This window comes from Acinonyx jubatus, chromosome C1, assembly GCF_027475565.1.
Source record: "Acinonyx jubatus isolate Ajub_Pintada_27869175 chromosome C1, VMU_Ajub_asm_v1.0, whole genome shotgun sequence".
Classification (NCBI taxonomy): Eukaryota; Metazoa; Chordata; class Mammalia; order Carnivora; family Felidae; genus Acinonyx; species Acinonyx jubatus.
The window spans coordinates 35,799,616-35,819,544 of NC_069381.1; the positions used below are offsets into that span (position 1 = coordinate 35,799,616).

At 40.6% G+C, this 19,929-nt stretch overlaps 1 protein-coding gene across 14 annotated transcripts in view; it reads left to right on the forward strand.

Annotated features, from left to right (window-relative positions):
• Positions 1-17,100: 17,100 nt before the first annotated feature.
• Positions 17,101-19,929, forward strand: part of MAST2 (microtubule associated serine/threonine kinase 2) — a 227,256-nt gene continuing 224,427 nt past the window's right edge. For 5 of the 14 annotated variants that reach the window (XM_027059308.2, XM_027059311.2, XM_027059307.2 and 2 more), the window contains exon 1: positions 17,103-17,576. In XM_027059308.2, the coding sequence (XP_026915109.1) occupies positions 17,391-17,576 (186 nt within the window). In that variant the 5' untranslated portion in view covers positions 17,103-17,390. Of the gene's footprint in view, positions 17,577-19,929 lie in introns of all 14 variants that reach the window. The other 9 variants (XM_027059306.2, XM_053213473.1, XM_027059312.2 and 6 more) reach the window with 6 other exon arrangements.

The following is a 19,929-nucleotide window of genomic DNA, read 5'->3' on the forward strand; positions in this document are numbered from 1 at the left end:
GAAGGCCAAGAAATGGATTTGAGACTAGTATAGTTAATAATGGCTGAAGTTTACAAAGATGTTCCCAAGTCCATTAGGATTTTTAAAAATCCAACCTAGAAGTTATAAAACGTTAACGACAAAAGTAGAAGTGTCAGGGCTAAATGGAGTTTCTTATCCTATTTGCCAATGATTGCTAAAATATAGGCCACATTTTAAATTTGCTTCATCTTTCAACTATGGTTTTTTGTTTTTCTGGAGATTCTAATAGCTCTTCTTTTTTTCTTGTTAAGAAACTTTTATTTTCTTTACCATATATTTTTAAATTTTTTAATTATTTTTTTTATTTTAGACAGAGAGAGAAAGCAAGTACAAGTAGGGGAGAGGGGCTGAGGGAGGGGAGATAAAGAGAGAATCTTAAGCAGCCTCCATGCTCAGTACAGATCCTGACACAGGGCTCGATCCCACAATCTTGGGATCACGACCTGGGATCAAAAGTTGGATGCTCAACTGACTGAGCCACCCAGGCACCCCTTCTTTATTATATCAATAAGATATTTCATCTTCATAAACATGTATAATTTAAATGGAATTAATTTCATTTTAACTTTTGACTTCTTATTCTAATTTGAACAATTCATTTTAGACCTACTGTACAAGTAAATCCTGATATCTATTTTCATTGTACTTTTATATTAGTCAACTGTTTCTTCCCATAACTGTCTCTTTCTTTTTGGACTCCTTTATAATTTTTTCTGGAATACACACTTGTATTCAATTATATATATATTTTCAAGTATTTACATGAAAGATCAAGTTTCTGAATTATTACATATATGAAAGTAAAGATGATAAGAAGTTTGATGCCAGAGTTTATTTTCTGAGGAAGATATATAATTAAAATGGGGAGAGGGTTAGCTAACAAGACTTCCCTCACCCAAATACCAAAATAAGGAGTCTAGGCCATGAACTCCCCTGTGCAGATTCTTCCATTTATTCTCAGGATGTATTTTGAAATAACAGGGAAACTAGTGGATGCCTGTGGAGAGAGAGAAGATGCTAAATAGTGCATCTGTTCTATAGATAGTGTTTCAATTACTATCTTAATTTTTTTTTTAATTTTAATCACCTGGTGCTTCAATTAATATCTTTATTTCTGCTTCCCTTTCAATGCTCTTTGCTCTAGCTCAATCCAATTTAGAAATTCTCTGTCTCACAAGTTGATTTCCACCTCCATTAAAAAAACTTTTTTTAATGTTTATATACTTTTGAGAGAGAGAGACAGAACACAAGCAGGGGAGGGCAGAGAGAGAGGGAGACACAGAATCTGAAGCAGGCTCCAGGCTCTGAGCTGTCAGCACAGAGCCCGACACAGGGCTTGAACTCACAAGCTGTGAGATCATGACCTGAGCAGAAGTCAGATGCTCAACTGACTGAACCACCCAGGTACCCCTCCACTCCCATTTTAGACTTTTCTGTGCATGTTCTGGGCTGTGGCTTTCTCAGCTCCAGTTTATCCATCAATATGATCCTATCTGTAAAAAATGGTTTTGTTTTTTGAAAATCATATACTATTAGATATTGTTTTGTCAGGGAAGGTTAGGCTAGAGAGTAACCCTAAAATCTTAATGGCTTACAAAAACAAAGGTTTGTTTCTTGCTCATTCTGATGATTCTAGTCTGACTCAAAAGGTTAGCTGTCCTCCATGTGATAACTTAACAATTCCACCTTTCCAATAAGTCTCTGCAGTCACCTGTAGGGAAGGGAGAACATGACAAACTTACACTCTCTCTTTTACACATTGAAGTTTACTTATCTCTATTCCTTTCATAGCTCATTGGTCAGTTCTGTCACATGATCCCACCTAACTGCAAAGGATGGTGGGAAATGTAGGGGATCATATGGATATTTAGTGAGCAATAAATGTGTCTTGCACAGATACATGCAAAATAATGTATGTAACATGTATGTAAGTTTGAAGCATGATAAAATAAACCCTAGCAAATTTATCACCCAGCCAAATAGCTAGAACGTTATCAGGACCATTGACCCTATTAGCTTTGGTCTAGGAATTTGTCACAAATTGGAATTTATTTATTCATTGTTCAAATTCAATGGAATTTTTATTTATTTATTTATTTATTTATTTATTTATTTATTTTTAAATTTTATTTATTTATTTTGAGAGAGACAGAGAGTGTGAGCAGAGGAGTGGGGAAGAGAGAGGGAGAATCCCAAGCAGGCTCCATGCTGTCAGCACAGAGCCTGAGCTGAGGCTTGAACTTGTGAAACTCATGACTGAGAGATGTCATGAACTCGTGAAACTTGAGTCAATGTCATGAGTGGGATGCTTAACTGACTGAGTCACCCAGGTGCCCAAATTCAATAAAGTTTTTAGAAATAGAAATTGTCAAAACATATGCTATAGGGAGACTGCGTGGCTCAGTCGGTTGAGCATCCAGTTCTCGACTTTGGCTCACGCCATGATCCCAGGGTTATGGGATCAAGCCCCACATTGGTCTCCATGCTGGGTGTGGAGCCTGCTTGGGATTCTCTCTCTCTATCCCTCTGCCCCTCTCCCTACTTGTGCTCTCTCTCTCCCTCTAAAAAAAAACAAAAAACAAAACACAACAACCCACAAAAAATGTGCTGCAGTAAACACAGCCTCTTGACTTACATTTTCAAAAAGCCAGTGCTGGTTGCGGAACAGATTCGAAGGGGCAATAGAAAGAGGTAATCTACAAGGGATACAGGAGTACTGATGCATAGGGGCACTTGTACCCCAATGTTTATAGCAGCACTCTCAACAATAGCCAAATTATGGAAACAGCCTAAATGTCCATCAACTGATGAATGGATAAAGAAATTGTGGTTTATATACACAATGGAATACTACGTGGCAATGAGAAAGAATGAAATATGGCCTTTTGTAGCAACGTGGATGGAACTGGAGAGTGTGATGCTAAGTGAAATAAGCCATACAGAGAAAGACAGATACCATATGGTTTCACTCTTATGTGGATCTTGAGAAACTTAACAGAATCCCATGGGGGAGGGGAAGGAAAAAAAAAAAAAAAGAGGTTAGAGTAGGAGAGAGCCAAAGCATAAGAGACTGTTAAAAACTGAGAACAAACTGAGGGTTGATGGGGGGTGGGAGGGAGGGGAGGGTGGGTGATGGGTATTGAGGAGGGCACCTTTTGGGATGAGCACTGGGTGTTGTATGGAAACCAATTTGACAATAAATTTCATATATTGAAAAAAAAAAAGAGGTAATCTATTTCAGATTTCTTTTGCTATTTCAGTTGTACAAATGAAAGATGGTAATGGCCTGGACTAGAGAGATAGCAGTAGAGATAATAAATGAACAATTTTAGATTTTTCTCTATAGATAGACCAAAGAGGATTTGGTGACTGACTGCATGGAGGGGTTAAGAAAGTCAGTGGCATCAAGGATGACTTCCAGATTCTTGGCTTAAGCAACTAGATAGATAAGTGTCATTTTTTAGGTGTTAGTTAAGTGAAAAAATATAACAATAAGGAGGGAATTGACTGATTCCAGGCTTGATGCAAGAAATGTGCAAGATTATCATGGGATGTCCTTTTTTCCAGAAAGCAAGAAGACTACCAAAGACTACTGGGGTTTGTCAAAAGAATGAAAAGATACAGGAGTCAACCTAAATGCTCTCCCACTATCCAAAAAAAGAGGGATAATTTGAACACTAAGAATATGACTAACATGGATTGAAACTATGAGCCCGTAACCACTATAAACCTCCAATACCCATTGGTCTCCTTTGGCGAGAGCAGGGCAGTCATTACTCTGAAAATTGGTGAACAAAGAGAATCAGGCACATATATTGGCTTTTCCATAAAATGAAACATTAGACTTATATTCCCTAATGATTCTCATTGTCTCCTAAACCATTAGGTGAATAGTTGATGGGAAAACCTATAGTGAATGGATCAAGTTCGTCAGTCTTATTATCATCATTGCAAATAAGAGCACAATTTATTGTGTGTCTCCTCATAGGATGCAGTGAGAATTACACAGCACCACTTATGAAGTATTCTTGCCAAGAAAAATAAAACTGAATCTCATCAAGCCTCCAGATATAATTACAAATTTACAGGGAAACACTAGGGATAGGGGAATATATAAATGACACCACAAGGATCCAGTCAGCTAAATGTAGAATGTGGGAAATTTTATAGGACAAATAACATGGTTTCTTCAGCAAATAAATGGCATAAAAAGGGGGGAGGGGGAGACTGTTTTATATTAAAGGAGACTTAAGAGATATATCAATCACATCATTGTGTAGATGTTGCTTGGAAAGAATTTTCAAAACAACTGCAAAAAGATATTTTTTTTTGACAAAAGGGGGAAATTGTACACAGATTGTGTATTAGATGATATTAAGAAATTATTATTAATTTTGTCAGGTGTGAAAATGCAATATGGTTATGTTGTAAAAGTCCTTATCTGTACAGATATATATTGAAATTATATACTGTCTAGGATTTCCTTTAAATACTCCAGAGGAGCATAAACAAGAATGACAAAATGTTGATAATTATACAACCTGGGTGGTAATGGTACTTTGTTTTATAATTTTCTGTGAAAACAAAAGAAGTATGGCATGAGCAAATATATAAAATGCAACTGAGAAACCAAATTAAATAAAAACTGATCTTTGGGTTTAAAAGCATGGTAAGTACTGATAATCTTGACCAGAGAAGTTTTGGTGGAGTGGTGGTAGGGGAAGCTTTTTTTTTTAAAGTTTATTTGTTTTGAGAGAGAAAGAGCACATGCATAAGCAGGGAAGGGAAGAGTGTGGTGGGGGGGGAGGGGGAGAATCCCAAGCAGGCTCTGCACTGCCAGCGCAGAGTCCAATGTGGGGCTGGAACTCACAAACCATGAGATCATGACCTGAGCCAAAATCAAGAGTTGGGTGCTTAATCAACTGAGCGACCCAGGTGCCCCATGTTTGTAAATTTAATAATAAAACGACTTTTAAAAATAGGATGGAGGAGTGGGATTAGATATAGTCTATATGGACAAATATTCTTTTTTAAAAAATATAATTTATTGTCAAATTGGTTTTCAAAAAACACCCAGTGCTCATCCCGACAAGTGCCCTCCTCAAAGCCCATCACCCACTTTCCCCTCTCCCCCACCCCATCAACCCTCAGTTTGTTTTCAGTATTTAAGAGTCTCTTATGGTTTGCCTCTCTCTCTCTGTAACTTTTTTTCCCTCTTCCCCCCGCCCACATCCCCGCCATGGTCTTCTGTTAAGTTTCTCAAGATTCACATATGAGTGAAAACATATGGTATGTGTCTTTTTCTGATTCACTTATTTCACTTAGCATAATACCCTCCAGTTCCATCCACATTGCTGCAAATGGCCAGATTTCATTCTTTCTCATTGCCAAGTAGTATTCCATTGCATATATAAACCACATCTTCTTTATCCATTCTTCAGTTGATGGACATTTAGGCTCTTTCCATAATTTGGCTATTGTTGAAAGTGCTGCTGTAAACATTGGGGTACATGTGCCTCTATGCATCAGCACTCCTGTATCCTGCTATTGCTGGGTCATAGGGTAGTTCTATTTTAAAATTTTTGAGGAATCTCCATGCTGTTTTCCAGAGCAGCTGCACCAGTTTTCATTCCCACCAACAGTGCAAGAGAGTTCCCATTTCTCCACATCCTCACCAGGATCTATAGTCTCCTGATTTGTTCATTTTAGCCACTCTGACCGATGTGAGGTGGTATCTCAGTGTGGTTTTGATTTATGGACAAATATTCTTAGAAATTATGCTGCACAGAGGAGCAAAAAGTATTAGGAGTAGCTGATGGTAGAAGTGGGGACAAGAGAAACTTTAAGTACACTGAAAGAATGATCCAGAACAGCGAGGGAAAATTATGATATAAGAGAGAAGGGGCAGCGTTTCTGGAGTGATATTCTTGAGTAAATGAAAGAAAATGGAATTATTGAAAATAACAATAAACAACAATACTAAAGAAATCTGAACTGAAATTATTAATTTGAAAGTCAACAATAAACAGTATTTTGTCATAGGGATGTATGAGATTACCTAAGGAAATTGTATTGAGTAAGTAAGATCCTACTGTTGCGTAGAGAGGTCTACCCAACTTGAAAAATTATATAACGCAACAGTTGTCAAAGCTGTCTGGTACTACATTACTAATGGAAGAAAAGAAAGCAGAACTTAATAGAAATTCAAGACATAGACTTAAACCCTTATTAAGTTGAAGTCCCCCTTAAACTATAAATTCAGTGGGTCCAAGAATTATATTCATCTTAGCTTGTTCAACAGAAATAAGGCCTGGCATGTAGTAGGCACTCTTTTAATATTTGCTGAATGAATGAATTAAGGAACAAATAAAGGTAACATAGTAAAATACAAAGAGCATGAGCTCTGGAGATATTCACCAGACTAACATGTATTCAACCATCAGATTAGCTCAATTGTTATTTCCTCAGAGGGCCCTACTCAGCACAATACCTAAAACAAGAAAAAGTCAAATTTGCATTTTTTTTTTAGTTTATTTATTCATTTTGAGAGAGGAGATTTGAGCAGGGGAGAGGCAGAGAGAGGGAGAGAGAGAGAATCCCAAGCAGGCTCCACACTGTCAGTGCAGAGCCCAATGTGGGGCTCAAACTCACGAACCATGAGATCATGACCTGAGCCAAAATCAAGAGTTGGATGCTCAACTGACTGAGCCACCCAGGCGTCCCAATAAATCTGCACTTGTAATAAATTTCCAGGTAATGTTGCTGCTACTCTAGGTCAGTGCTTCTCAACTATCTGAGACTTAAAATAATTTTTTTAATTGCATAGGCTGATATTTTTGTAAAATACAATGAAACAACTTGAAAAACAACCACTGTGGAAAACAGTATGGAGGTTCCTCAAAAAATAAAAAATAGAACTACCACATAATCCAGTAATTCCACTTCTAGGTATTTATCTAAAGAAAATAGCAACACTAATATGAAAAGATATAGGTACCCCCATGTTCACTGTAGTGTTATTTATAATAGCCAAGACATGGAAACAACCTAAATATCCACCAACAACAGATGAATGGATAAAGAAGATGTAGTACGTATATATTATGGAATGTTATTCAACTGTACTTTATTTAATTACATTAAATTAATTAATTTTTTGACAGAAAGAGAGAGAGAGTGAGAGCTTGCAAGCGCAAGTGGAGGAGGGACAGAGGAAGAGGGAAAGAGAGAATATTAAACAAGCTCTATGCCCAGCACGGAGCCCAAACCGTGAAATTAAGACCTTGGCAGAAATCAAGAGTTGGACGTTTAACCAACTGAGCCACCTAGGCATCCCCAGTCATACTTTAAAAAGAATGAAATCTTGCCATTTGCAACAACATGGATGGACCTTGAGGGCATTCTGCTAAGTAAAATTAAACAAAGAGAGACCAATACCATGTGATCTTATGGATATGTGGAACCTTTAAAAACAAACTGAAAGCCAGCCAAAAAACTGAGCTCATAGATAGAACAGATTGGTAGTTGCCAGAGGCAGGGGATGGGCAAAATCAGTGAATCAAAAGATATAAATTTCCTGGGGCGCCTGGGTGCTTCAGTTGGTTAAGTGTCCACTTCGGCTCAGGTCATGATCTTGTGGTTCATGGGTTCGAGCCCCGAATCAGGCTCTGCACTGACAGCTTAGACCCTGGAACCTGCTTCAGATTCTGTGTCTTCCTCTCTCTCTGCCCCTCCCCTGCTCATGCTCCCTGTCTCTCTCTTGAAAATAAATAAGCCATAAAAAAAGGCATAAATTTCCAGTTATAAGATAAATCTGAGGAGATATAATGTATAGCATGTGACTATAAGTGAGTAGATCTTAAAAGTTCTCATCACAAGGAAACAAATTTTGTAACTATGTATGGAGATGAATGGAAACTGTGATGATCATTTTGAAATATATACAAATATTAAAACATTACCTTGTACATCTGAAATTAACATAATGTGGTATGTCAATCATACCTTAGTAAAAAAAAAAGGAAAAAACTGGAAGAAAATGAAATAAGACAGACATGTAAAATTTCTTACAATTAGATTCACAGACATAATATTACTCTGCCAAAATATTATAAATGTTTTTTTGAGAAATTGCTGTCAGTTTCTTTACTTATCACTTTATAGACCAATAACAGTTTGCCAACTGGCTCATGTCTGAGGACCACACTTGGAATAACCCTGCTCCTGATGATCTCCAAATTTCTTTCTGCTCTGACCAGTCAAGAATGTTTTTTGTTTTGTTTTAAGATGACAACCTTTTTATGTTTGTTATATAACTTCTTTTGTTTTAAGATTTTATTTATTTATTTAATTTTTTGGTCATATCTTTTTAATTTTTATTAAAAACATTTTTTTAATCTTTATTTATTTTTGAGAGAGAAAGACAGTGAAAGTGGAGGAAGAACAGAGGGAGAGGGAGACCCAGAATCTGAAGCAGCCTCCAGGCTCTAAGCTGTCATACAGAGCCTGACATGGGGCTCAAATTCACGGACCGCGAGATTATGACCTGAGCCAAAGTTGGAGGCTTAACCAAATGAGCCACCCAGGAGTCCCAGAAATCCTCTTTTTTTAAACCTCTCGTATTTCCCACCATCTTTAGCTATATCATTATTTCACGTTGCCACAGATTATAACATTAATTTTATACTCTGAAATTATAATGCTTATTTTAGTCTCAAGCTGCCATTTATTTATAATGATGGAGCATCTGTGAGTTTAAGATGCTTTGGAAGTTGCAGGCTTCCTCACTTTCCTTAACCAACTTTTCGTATATACACACACACATTTATATATTTATATATACACATACATATTGCAACAACTTCAAATTTATATGTGACCCTCAATCAATGAGGGAGGGCTACATGGCTCAGTATCTGCAGTGAATCATATTTAGAGAAGTACATAGTTCAGCAGTCAAAAGTAACTTCAAAATGATGCAAGTCCTTTACAGGCATTGCTTGGGAACTGAGAAGAGGATTTGTAGCAATACTCATTACAGCTCCTCTTCCTCTCTTACCCACTTCCCTCACCACAAAACAAATACTCCCAGCCTCCCACACAGTTTTCTTTTCTTCTCTTTGCTTCCTTACCTCCTGTCTTCTACCCTCTTCCCTTTTCTCCCTTCTTATAGCTCTTTCTTAAGTAGATCAACTTAGCCCCTTGAACTAAATTCTAATTCTTTTATCCCTTAAATTATTATTTCTCATTCTCCTTATCCTGCATTCCCAAAGTCCAAAGAAGCAATCTGGCATCTATAGAACTCTCAGGGGAAGACTTGGGGGTGGGAGTGAAGATTGTGAGCATTTGCTTGCTGGTTATTTTCATTCTTTTTGTTTTTTTAAATATTTTTTAATGTTTATTTTTGAGAGAGAGAAACAGAGCATGAGCTGGGGAGGGGCATAGAGAGAGACAGAGACACAGAATCGGAAGCAGGCTTCAGGCTCTGAACTGTCAGCACAGAGCCTGATGCGGGGCTTGAACTCACGAACTGTGAGATCATGATCTGAGTTGAAGTCAGAAGCCCAACCGAATGAGTGACTCAGGTGCCCCAGTAATTTTTATTCTGTCACATGTATATCTGGCTGAGAGTGTTCCCTGAACTTTAGACCTATTTATCCATCTGGTATATCTCATAGATGCTGCAAAATCAACATGTTCCAAAGTTGTACTTCTTTATAACATCCAGTAAGTGCATTTCTTCGATGTTTCCCTTCCATGCAACATGAAGCAAATACTTGTTGAGTGTATAAATAAATGAGTGAACAAAATTATAAAACTTGCTTTTCCTTCAGTATTCTCTAGGACAATGAAAGACATCACCATCCACCTGATTATTTAAAGTAGAATCTTGAAAATCATCCTTGACTTATCCCATTTTCTTTTTTCCCCTTTCTGGCTATTCCTCAAGTCCTGTGATTCTACATCTTTAATACTTCTTCAGACTCTTCTTCAGTCCCTTCCTCTCTAGCTCCACTACTATAAAACTCTGATCACTCTTGTTTATTCTTTTCTAATAGACTTCTATGTGGTTTTTGGTCTCCACTTTTATTCCCCTCCAGTATATCTGTCCAAGACATGTTACTCATAACTCCAGATAAGTCTGTCATTCCTCTTTATGGAAAATTATCCTTCCCATACTTCTGTTGAGGGTTAGCCCTAGGCAGTCATATTCTGTACCACAAGACACCATCTTCCCAATTCGTAGACATTGCTGATTGGACCACGGAGGTACCCCTGACTAATAATGTATAGGTTATGCAGTAGCTATAAAGTAACTCGACAGGTAAAGTTTGGCCAGTTAGTTTCCCAACCTTAGGCAAATGAATTAGGAAGTAGGGAATGGATCAGACATTAGAAGCAGGAAGTGATTATTTTAAAATTGCATAGAGAGGCCAGTTAGTAGAGAAGAGGCCATGATCAACACAAAATTTTGGCTAAGTAGAAAATATTGGTAGCAGAAGTGATGATATAAAGAAATAATAGGATAAATAAACTGATTGATTCTGGGAGGAAAAGCAAAAAGACACATGAATTAAAGCAGTGCTCAACAGGGAAACTTAGTCATGATAATGACAAAGCATAGAATAAAATGCCCTAAACTACTACTGAAGGTCCTGGAAAAATGGTTCCAGTTCCAAATTCCCTGGTGACAGCTATACTTTTATTCTTGCATTTCCATAAGACTCCTGTCTTTCTTATTGCCAGGTGTATCCTAATATATTTAATATGGCTTCAATTTACATCTGTAGCTGGTATGCTGCCTAAGATTACATTTGTGATGCATCAGCTTTTCTAAAACAACAGATAGTAAAAATCACCATATTAAGTGATAACAGTGGAAGTTTGGTTACATATAGCACACATCCAAATTTACTGAGACAAGGTAGAAGTGTACTTGTCTATCACATAATAGTACAGAAGGCAAGGATGCCAGCTGTGCTCCATGAGTTCATCTTGGAACTTTCTACATTGCTGCACTGTCATCCTAGGATGTCTTCTCACCCCTTCCCTGTGGTCCAAGATAGATTTTACCCTGACCACTTTCTAAGCAACAGGATAAAAGAAGAGAAAAAAGAAGAAAGGGAATACATGTGTTTTCCCTTTAATAGCATAATTCAAAAGTTGCACCCATCTCTTACGCTCACATCTCATTGGTCAGAGCTTAGTCAGATGGCTGAATGAGCCACAAAGAAGGCTGAGGAAATTTGTCTTTATTTTAGGTGGCCATATGTCCAATAATAGAAAAAGGGGAAAATGGATAATAGGGAACAAGATCTGGTTTTGCCATTATTATAATAAAGAATCTTTGAAGCTGACTCTTAGAAGTAACATGGACCCCTTTGAATCACCTGGGAGTCTTTCATGGAAGAGTAGAACATTTTAGTATCACTGAAAGCAGCCTTCTCCAAGAGGATATGTGTAGATTCTCCAGTCCACTAGAAACACTGAGAATATCCTCCCTTAGGAGGATTAGCAAGCAATCCTTCCCTAGGGAAAGGGAGCATTTTGAGTATTTGAGAAGAAAAACTGCTGGTCCCTAGAATGTGGGCTCCTTGGGAAATTTGTCCTGGGACTGCTTATTTTTTTGGCGCTTGATGATGCTATGTATGGGACCTGAGCTTCCTGTGAAAGCTTATAAATTCCCACAAACCCTTGTGGGAACTCTGATCTGGGTATCTTTGGCTAAGTTTGGCACTAATGGAATAGAGTTGTCCTCCCTCAAAAAAACATTTGTTGGATTAGGAGGACCTTGTTATGTGGTCCGTATTGGTCAGCTTGGGTTGCCATAACAATATGTCATAGACTGGGTGTCTTAATCAACATAAATTTATTTTCTTACAGTTCTAGAGGCTAGAAGTCCAAGATCAGAGTTCCTGCCGATTCAGTTTCTGGTGAGAGCTCTCTTTTTCGCTTGTAGATGGCTGCTTTCTCCTTATATAGTTACATGGCCTTCCGTGGTGCGTGCATGCCTGGGGTGAGGGAGAGCAAGCACTCTCTGGTGTCTCTTCTCATGAGGATAATTATCCAATTGGATCAGGGCCACACCCTTATGACTTCATTTAACCTTAATTACTTCCTTAGAGGCCCTGTCTCCAAATATAACTGAACTGAAGGGTTAGAGCTTCCACATATGAATTTGTGTGTGTGTGTGGGGGGGATATAAACATTCAGTCCATAATATGGCCCCAGGAAGCAATGAAGCTAATTGACTAATTTAATTCTAGCTAGACTTGACTGTGGCAGTTGGACTGATCTTCCTGGAGTAGGATTTCAAAGATAGTCACAAATTCTTCCCCTCTCTGAATTTACTCCCTCTTGCTATATAACTTTAGTCCCTTCCCACACTGACTTGCTTTGGCAATGACACAATTGCCAACATGACAGTAAGAAAGACCTGAAAAATGCTTTCACATTGAGACTTGCTGTTTTTTCCTGCTCTTGGGACTCCTATCACTGCTGCCATGTGAAGAAGTTCAAGCTAGCCTGCTAGAGGATGAGAGATATGTGACTTAGTTTCTCCTTTTACCATGGCCGATAGCATGCCAACTGCCAGATGTGTGAGAAAGGCTGTTCTAGATTATCTAGCCACCAGCCAATCCTCAGCTGACTGGAGATACATTTGCAAACCTGGCAGTAACCAGTTAAACTCACCCAGACCGTAAGAGCCACCCAGTTGATCCACACAATTGTCAGCTAAAATCAATGTTTTTTTTTTTTTTAGGTACAAATTTTGGGGTGAATTGTTATATAACAATAGGTAACCACCATATCTTTTGGAATATAAAAGAACTTTGGAGTTTTTAGATAATTAAAGAGGAGATACTAGACTTCCTGATAATATGACATGAGGGGCCTGTCTGACTAAATAGAAAAAAGAGATGTGATCACTCTATACTCTAAGATTTATACTCTAAGATTATGGAACAGTTTATATTAGTTACACATGTAAATACTGGTAGCTTTTAGTTCTAAGTCAATTTAATCAATAACTCACTGGACATTTTCACTTGGGCATCTCACAGGCACTTAAGAGCAAACACATCTAAGACAATCATAATCACCTTCAAATTTCTACTTCTCCACTGTCCCCTATCTCAGTTGCCCCGCCAGAAGCTTGGAAATGTTCTCATCTGCTTTTTCTCTACCCAGATACAGTCAATAGGTCTTATTTCTCTAATTTCTGAGTCTCTCTAAAATCCATCTACTTTCTTCCTTCACCACCATCACTCTGTTAGTATTTGTCATCATCACCTCTCTCCTAGATATTTGTAATATCCTCTTAATTTGCATAGGAGTTGCTAGTGGAATGGGTATGATGTGTATGAGAAAGAGAAGACTTGAGGATCATTCTGAGGTCTTGGCCTGAGAAACTGAAAAAAATGGTTTGTCATTCATTAAGCTGGGGAACACAGGGGTGAGGGTAGATTCGGGCCAGATTGTATCACATGGTCATCTCTGGCTGACTGTTTGTTTGGCTGTTGTTTTCTATTGCTGTCCAATAAATTACCACAAACTTATCAGTTTAAAACAACATACACTTAGGGATGCCTAGGTGGCTCAGTTGGTTAAGCATCTGACTTCGGGCCAGTCATGATTTCATAGTTTATGTGTTCGAGCCCCGCGTTGGGTTCTGTGCTGACAGCTCAGAGCCTGGAGCCTGCTTTGGGTTCTGTGTGTCCCTCTCCCTCTGACCCTCCACAACTCTGTCTCTCTCTCTCTTCCTCTCTCAAAAATAAATAAACTTTAAAAAGATATATCAAATAATACACACTTAACTCAGTTTTTGTGGATCAGGAGTCTAGGTATGGCTGGGCTGAGTTCTCATCTGGAGACTCAACTAGAGAAGGATCTGTTTCCAAGCTCATTCAGGTTGTTGGTAGAATTAATTTCCTTTGGTTGTAGGATGGAGCACTTTGAAGTTTTTTGTTTGTTTGTTTGTTTTTCTGGGCTCTTTGGCTCTTAACTCCTAGAGGGTATCTGCAAATTCCTGCCACATATTCTTCTCCATAAGCAGTTCAGAATATGTAGCTTGCTCCTTCAAGGGCATTAGGAAAGTGAGAGCGGAGCTGCTAGCAAGACAGATCCTTATATACTTTAAAGTAATCAGGAAAATGATATCTTATCACCTTTGCTATGTGCTATTGGTTATAAGTAAGTCATGGGTCCCACCTACACTCAAGGGGAGGGGATCACACAAAGGCATAAATACTGAGGAGGAGGCAGATCATGAGGGCCCCCTTAGAGTCTGTGTGCTGCACTTACTTTCCTAGTCCCCATAGTGAAAGGTGAAAAGTTGGAATGAATTCCTGGTCCCTAAGGACTAGACTCAAGGCTGAGTCAGTGGATTCTCCTGCTTGAGACAGTTAATCTGGAATGGTGATATAATTATGAAAAGATTAGAATCCTTTCACGGAGGTGTGTGGCAGCAGCATAGTACATTGTCTGGTGGTAGTGCAGGAGTGGTGGTGACAGCAATGTCCTGAAATTGTTCCTGGTTTTCAGTTTGTAGAGGCCTTTTGTTTCCTGCCAATTTTATAAGCCTGCTTCTTCAATCTCTGTTCAATTCTGTGAACCCTTCTATCCAGCCTTCCAATAAATTCCCCTTTAGGTGTAGGATGTGGTGTTTGTTTCTGTGGTTTGTACCCAAGAATATGGCAGATCCTGTACATACAGGTCAATATAGACAGCTGGTGTAACTGTAAATAGTTGATACAGCACAGATTAATAGGAGAAGGGGAGGAAGGCAGAGACTAGATTTTGGATGGCCATGTCAACTATAGTAAGTTTACATTTCATCTTGAGGGTCGTGGAAATCCATTTAACTCTTTTTTTTTTTTAAGTTTATTTATTGGGGCACCTGGGTGGCTTAGCCGTTTAAGTCTCTGACTTCGGCTCAGGTCATGACCTTGAAGTTTGTGAGTTTGAGCCCCGCATTGCGCTCTGTGGTAACAGCTTGGAGCCTGGAGCCTGCTTCAGATTCTGTGTCTTCCCCTCTTTCTGCCCCTCCCCTGCTCACAATCTGTCTCTCTTTCTCTCTGTCAAATAAACATTAATTTTTTTTAAAGTTTATTTATTTATTTTGAGAGAGACAGCCAGCGTGAACCCAGGACAGGGAGAGGAGAGAGAGAATCCCAAGCAGGCTCCATGCTGCTAGCACAGAGTCTGATGCAAGGCTTGAAACTGCAAAGCTGTGAGATCATAACCTGAGCTGAAATCAAGAGTCAGACGCTTAACCTACTGAGCCACCTAGGTGCCCCTCCATTTAACTGTTTTAAACAAAGGAGTAACATCACCTTTAAAAAAATTTTTTTTTTTTTACATTTATTATTGAGAGGCAGAGAGACAGAGTGTGAGTGGGGGAGGGACAGAGAGAGAAGGAGTCACAGAATCCGAAGCAGGCTCCAGGCTTTGAGCAAGCTGTCAGCACTGAACCTGAGGTAGGGCTTTGAACCCATGAACCATGGGATCATGACCTGAGCCGAAGTCAGACGCTTAACCGACTGAGCCACCCAGGTGCCCTGAGTGACATCATCTTATGTGAAGATTCTTGGAAAGGCTTTTTGGAGGATGGGTTTGAAGAGAAAGGGAGTGGATGTAGGTGAACCAGTTTAGAAAGTTTCCCAGTCAAGTGAGACAAGGTAGGACTTGAGCTAAGGTGGTGTCATTGGGATGGAAATAGGAGACAGACTAGATACACAGAAGCAACAAGGACTTGTTGATTACTTGGATGTGGGGGCAGAAGGGAAAGAGTCTAGGATGACTTCCAAATTTCTGGCTGAGGAAACTGGATGGATGATGGTGAGGAACTGAAACAGGGAATACAGGGGCAGACTGATAATGGGCTGTATGCTTGGTTGTGTATGTAGGCTCGGGTATCTGACAGACCTTGGTTTGAATCCTGGCTTTGCATTTATGACCTATGTCATATTGAACATGTTATGCAACTTGAGCCTCAGTTTCCTCAGTTGTAAACTAGAAATAATATAACTTACCTCTTGCTTGTGTATGTGTGAATTGAATGCACAGTGTCTGGTATCCAGTAAGTAAGTACTCTATAATGCTGGCTATTACTTCTCAAAGAGGGTTCAGGGAGGAGGCTCAGGAAAAATGGGTGAAGCCTTTAGGAAAGCCTTATGAGAAAGAACTGTGTTCAAGACAAAACAGGAAAAATGCAACATTGTGGCAGACCAGCTAAAGCCAGAAGGAGGAGGCCAGACAGGGCTGAACTTAAGCCACGTTGCTGAGAAGATGAGTCATTGGAAGTGCAGGCAGGGCTGCCCAAGCCACAGCTGGACTGGCTGTGGCCAGGCTAGACTGGGCTATTATATGACTTCATTGTCAGTGGGGAATCATGAGGATTGTTCCAGAAGCCTTTTTGTCCTCCTCTTCCTCCCAGAAGGAATCCATTACTTCTTCTTCTTTTATAGGACTTTCCATACCTTGTCTTACTTTCTGGAAGCAGCAGGAAACAGTAGAAAGGGACAAAAAGCAAGAATCTGAATCCTGTCTAGTTTGGTCACTGATTTGCTGAGTGACCTGGTGTATGTCATTTCACCTCGCCCTTATTTGTAACACGAGAATGAGCAAACCTGCATCCAAAGCGCCAAGTGAAGACAGTTGATGGGTGGTCAATAAAAAGGCATACGTTAGTATTTTATTAATTAATTGCATATTTTGTCTCCTTGTTCCTGTTCCCACTCCCCCTAGATCCTTGAAGACACTAATCGGTTCTAACTCACTTTCAGATCCCTAGCACTTAGCTTGGCCGGGCACACAATTTCATGAATGGATGAATGAAAAGATCAATGAGCGTCCCCAGCCGCAGCAGACGCGCCAAGGGCCCGCCCCCTTCCGCTTTACCCACCAAGCAGGGAGGCCACGGGCGCGTCTCTCGCGACCGTTCGCTGGCGCGTGCGCCGGAGGCCGCGCGCGGCCGGAGGTGGCGGGCGGGTTCCCCGTGCGCGCGCGCGCGAGGTGGGGAGGACAGGGGCGGGGCCGGGCCAGAAGCGGGCGCGCCGGCTGGCTGCTGGCTGGGGAGCCGGCGGCCGTGGTGGCGGCGGCTGCGGCGGCGGGTGGCCGGCCAAGCGTGTGCCGGGTGGGAGAAGACGGGCGGCGGCGATGCTGCCGCCTCCCTAAGGAGCCCCGAGGAGGTTGCTGCGCTTGAAGCCCCAGAAAGCGCGGAAGAGCTGCGAGCTGGGTCGGTGGCTTCGGGCGCCTGCCCGGCCATGGTGGCCGCGGGCGGTGGTTGGCGCGGCAGCGCTGCGGCCCGGGGCCGTTCGGGGCCGGGACAGTCGTGGCGCTGACGCCCGAGGGGCCCAGCCACAGATATGAAGCGGAGCCGCTGCCGCGACCGACCGCAGCCGCCACCACCGGCCGCCTGCAGGGAGGATGGGGCTCAGCGGGCGGCGGAGCTGCCCCAACCCCAGCCCTTGCCGTCGCGCCGGCGAGCGCCTCCTGGGAGGCAGCTACTGGAGGAGAGGACCGGGCCCTCGGGCCCCGAGGTGAAGGAGCAGGTAAGGCGGGCCGGCGTCCGGGAGGGAAAGGATGGGGAGCGGGAGCCTGAATGGGAGCGGTGGGGGAGGGGGATCTCAGGCGGGAAGACTTGGGCTAGGGCATTTGAGGGGTGGGGACTGTGTAGTTCTGCCGGATTAAAGGAAGGTCTGGAGCGGCAGAAAACTGGGGAGTGGAAAAATGGAAGTCATGGCCTGGGGTTGAATGGGAGGGAAATGGGGGAACAGGGGTTTGGAAAAATGGTCCTATGAGCGTTTGTAGTCCGGGATTCTGGATGCGAAGAAGGGACGCTGGAATGTGGCCTGGGAGTAAATGAACTGCAAAGAATAGGCTTACTAAAGGATACTGAGGAGCTAGCCAGAAGGGTAAATAGTGCAAAGTAGGGAAAATCAGTATGATAGAGTAAATGTTATCCTATTTCCTAGAGGTTGTCCTGACAGTTATAAAAACAGATGCCATTCCTAAGCATTCTTTTATTTGGCCATCATTATATAGTGTTGTGGAGTGTGTTCAAATATTCAAGATTCCCTTCGGTAACGGTCTATTTCACAAGAAAGCACTTTTTAAAACACCTGCATATGTGCAATTCCAAACCCAGCGCTGTGAACAGAATTTATAGAGAGATAGGCTCTGCCTTCTAGGAGTTTACCACTGAAAACACCTTAATGGGAAAACAGAAAGCAGTGTAAAACTATTCATGGAGTTTCTGAATGGATAGGATGTGTTTGTATAATTTATTAATCAAGCATAGAAATAGGGGATAAAGGTCAGTTTTATGAGGCAGGAGAAGTTGCCACTAGTAGCTGTAGGAGGTGCAGTGAAAGGAGAATATGTGGTCCTTGACCTTGTGCGACTTGCAGAAAAATGTTCTGTAGTAGTGAACTCTAGTGACAGCTTTCTCTTTGCACAGCTCTACTTGAGACCCAAGTAAATTCATCCTTGACTCATTCAAGACTTTTATTAGGTCTCCTGCCTCTTTTCCATCAGTTCAATAAGTATTTTACTTAGATATCATTCTTCATTACATAGTTTCATTGATGCACACGCTAGCACTTGGATTTTTTTCTACGTTTTGTTCATCTTTTATTCTGCACCCAGCTCTGAGTAGACTGCACCATCCGCTGTCTCTGCCCTTGCTTTCAGGCCACTGAACATTGTCCCTGGATGTAATTTCCCCAGTTTTTTATATTGTTTTTTATATTCTCTCCCGTACCTACTTGAAACTTTTAAAATGTACTTAAAGCTCTGATCCTTTCCTGATTCAGTTTACTCGGTTCAATTGGCCTTATTGCATGGTTCACAAAAGAGTTCAGGGTTATTTGATTTTTCCTTCTTCTCTATCTCACAATTTTATTTGTTTGTTTGTTTATTTATCTATTTAGTAAGTAAGAAAGCAAGCTCTCTGCCCAACGTTGGACTTTAACTCATGACCCCAAGATTGGGAGTCACATACTCTACCAGCTGAGCAAGCCAGGTGCCCCTCTAGCTCACAATTTCTGTGTTCACTCATCTTTTGCTTCAATTCTAGAGAAAGAAGTATTCATCCTCTTCAAGGCTTATCCCTGTACTTCTGTCCTTGATTTTATCCTCTCTCATTCAGTGGAGGCCTTTGTTATGTATATTATTTTCTCTTTGTCTTATACCTCAACTAAAAAATGAAACAACAGTTTCCCTGAATTGTGTAACCCACCTAAGCTAATTTGTTTTCTTTGCTTTGCTTTACCAGCAACCCTCTTGGGAAATGAGTTTGTATTCACTGTCTTAGCTTCCTCACCTGTACACATTCCTCATATTACAGTTTGGTGCTTTTTTTTAAAAGTTTGTTTATATAAGTAATCTTTACACCCAACATGAGACTCAGCCCAGGATCATGAGGTCAAGAGTTACATGCTCTTCCGATTGAGCCAGCCAGATACCCCTTATAGTTTGGGTTCTACACTTATACTGTTTCAAAACTGATGTCTTCATGGTCACTAATAACTTTATATGTTTTTTGCTTTGTATGATATTTACTTTTTTATTGAATGTGACTTAAATACAGTGCATAAATTGAAGGTTCATTCAGCCCATGAATTTTTACAGATTGAATACATCCCTGTAACCACTGTTCAAATCAAGATGTAGAACATGTCCAATACCCTAGTATGCCCCTTGGTGTTTTCTCCCAGTTATTATGCTCCCCCAAAGGTAACTGCTTTCCCAACCTTCATCGCCATGGATTAGTTTTGCCCCTTCTTGAGCTTCGTATACATGGAATCTCCCGGTTTGTACTCTTCTGACTAGATTTCTTTCATTAAATCATGGCTGTGAGATTCATTTATGTTGTTCCTTGTAGAAATGGTTCTTTTTCATTGC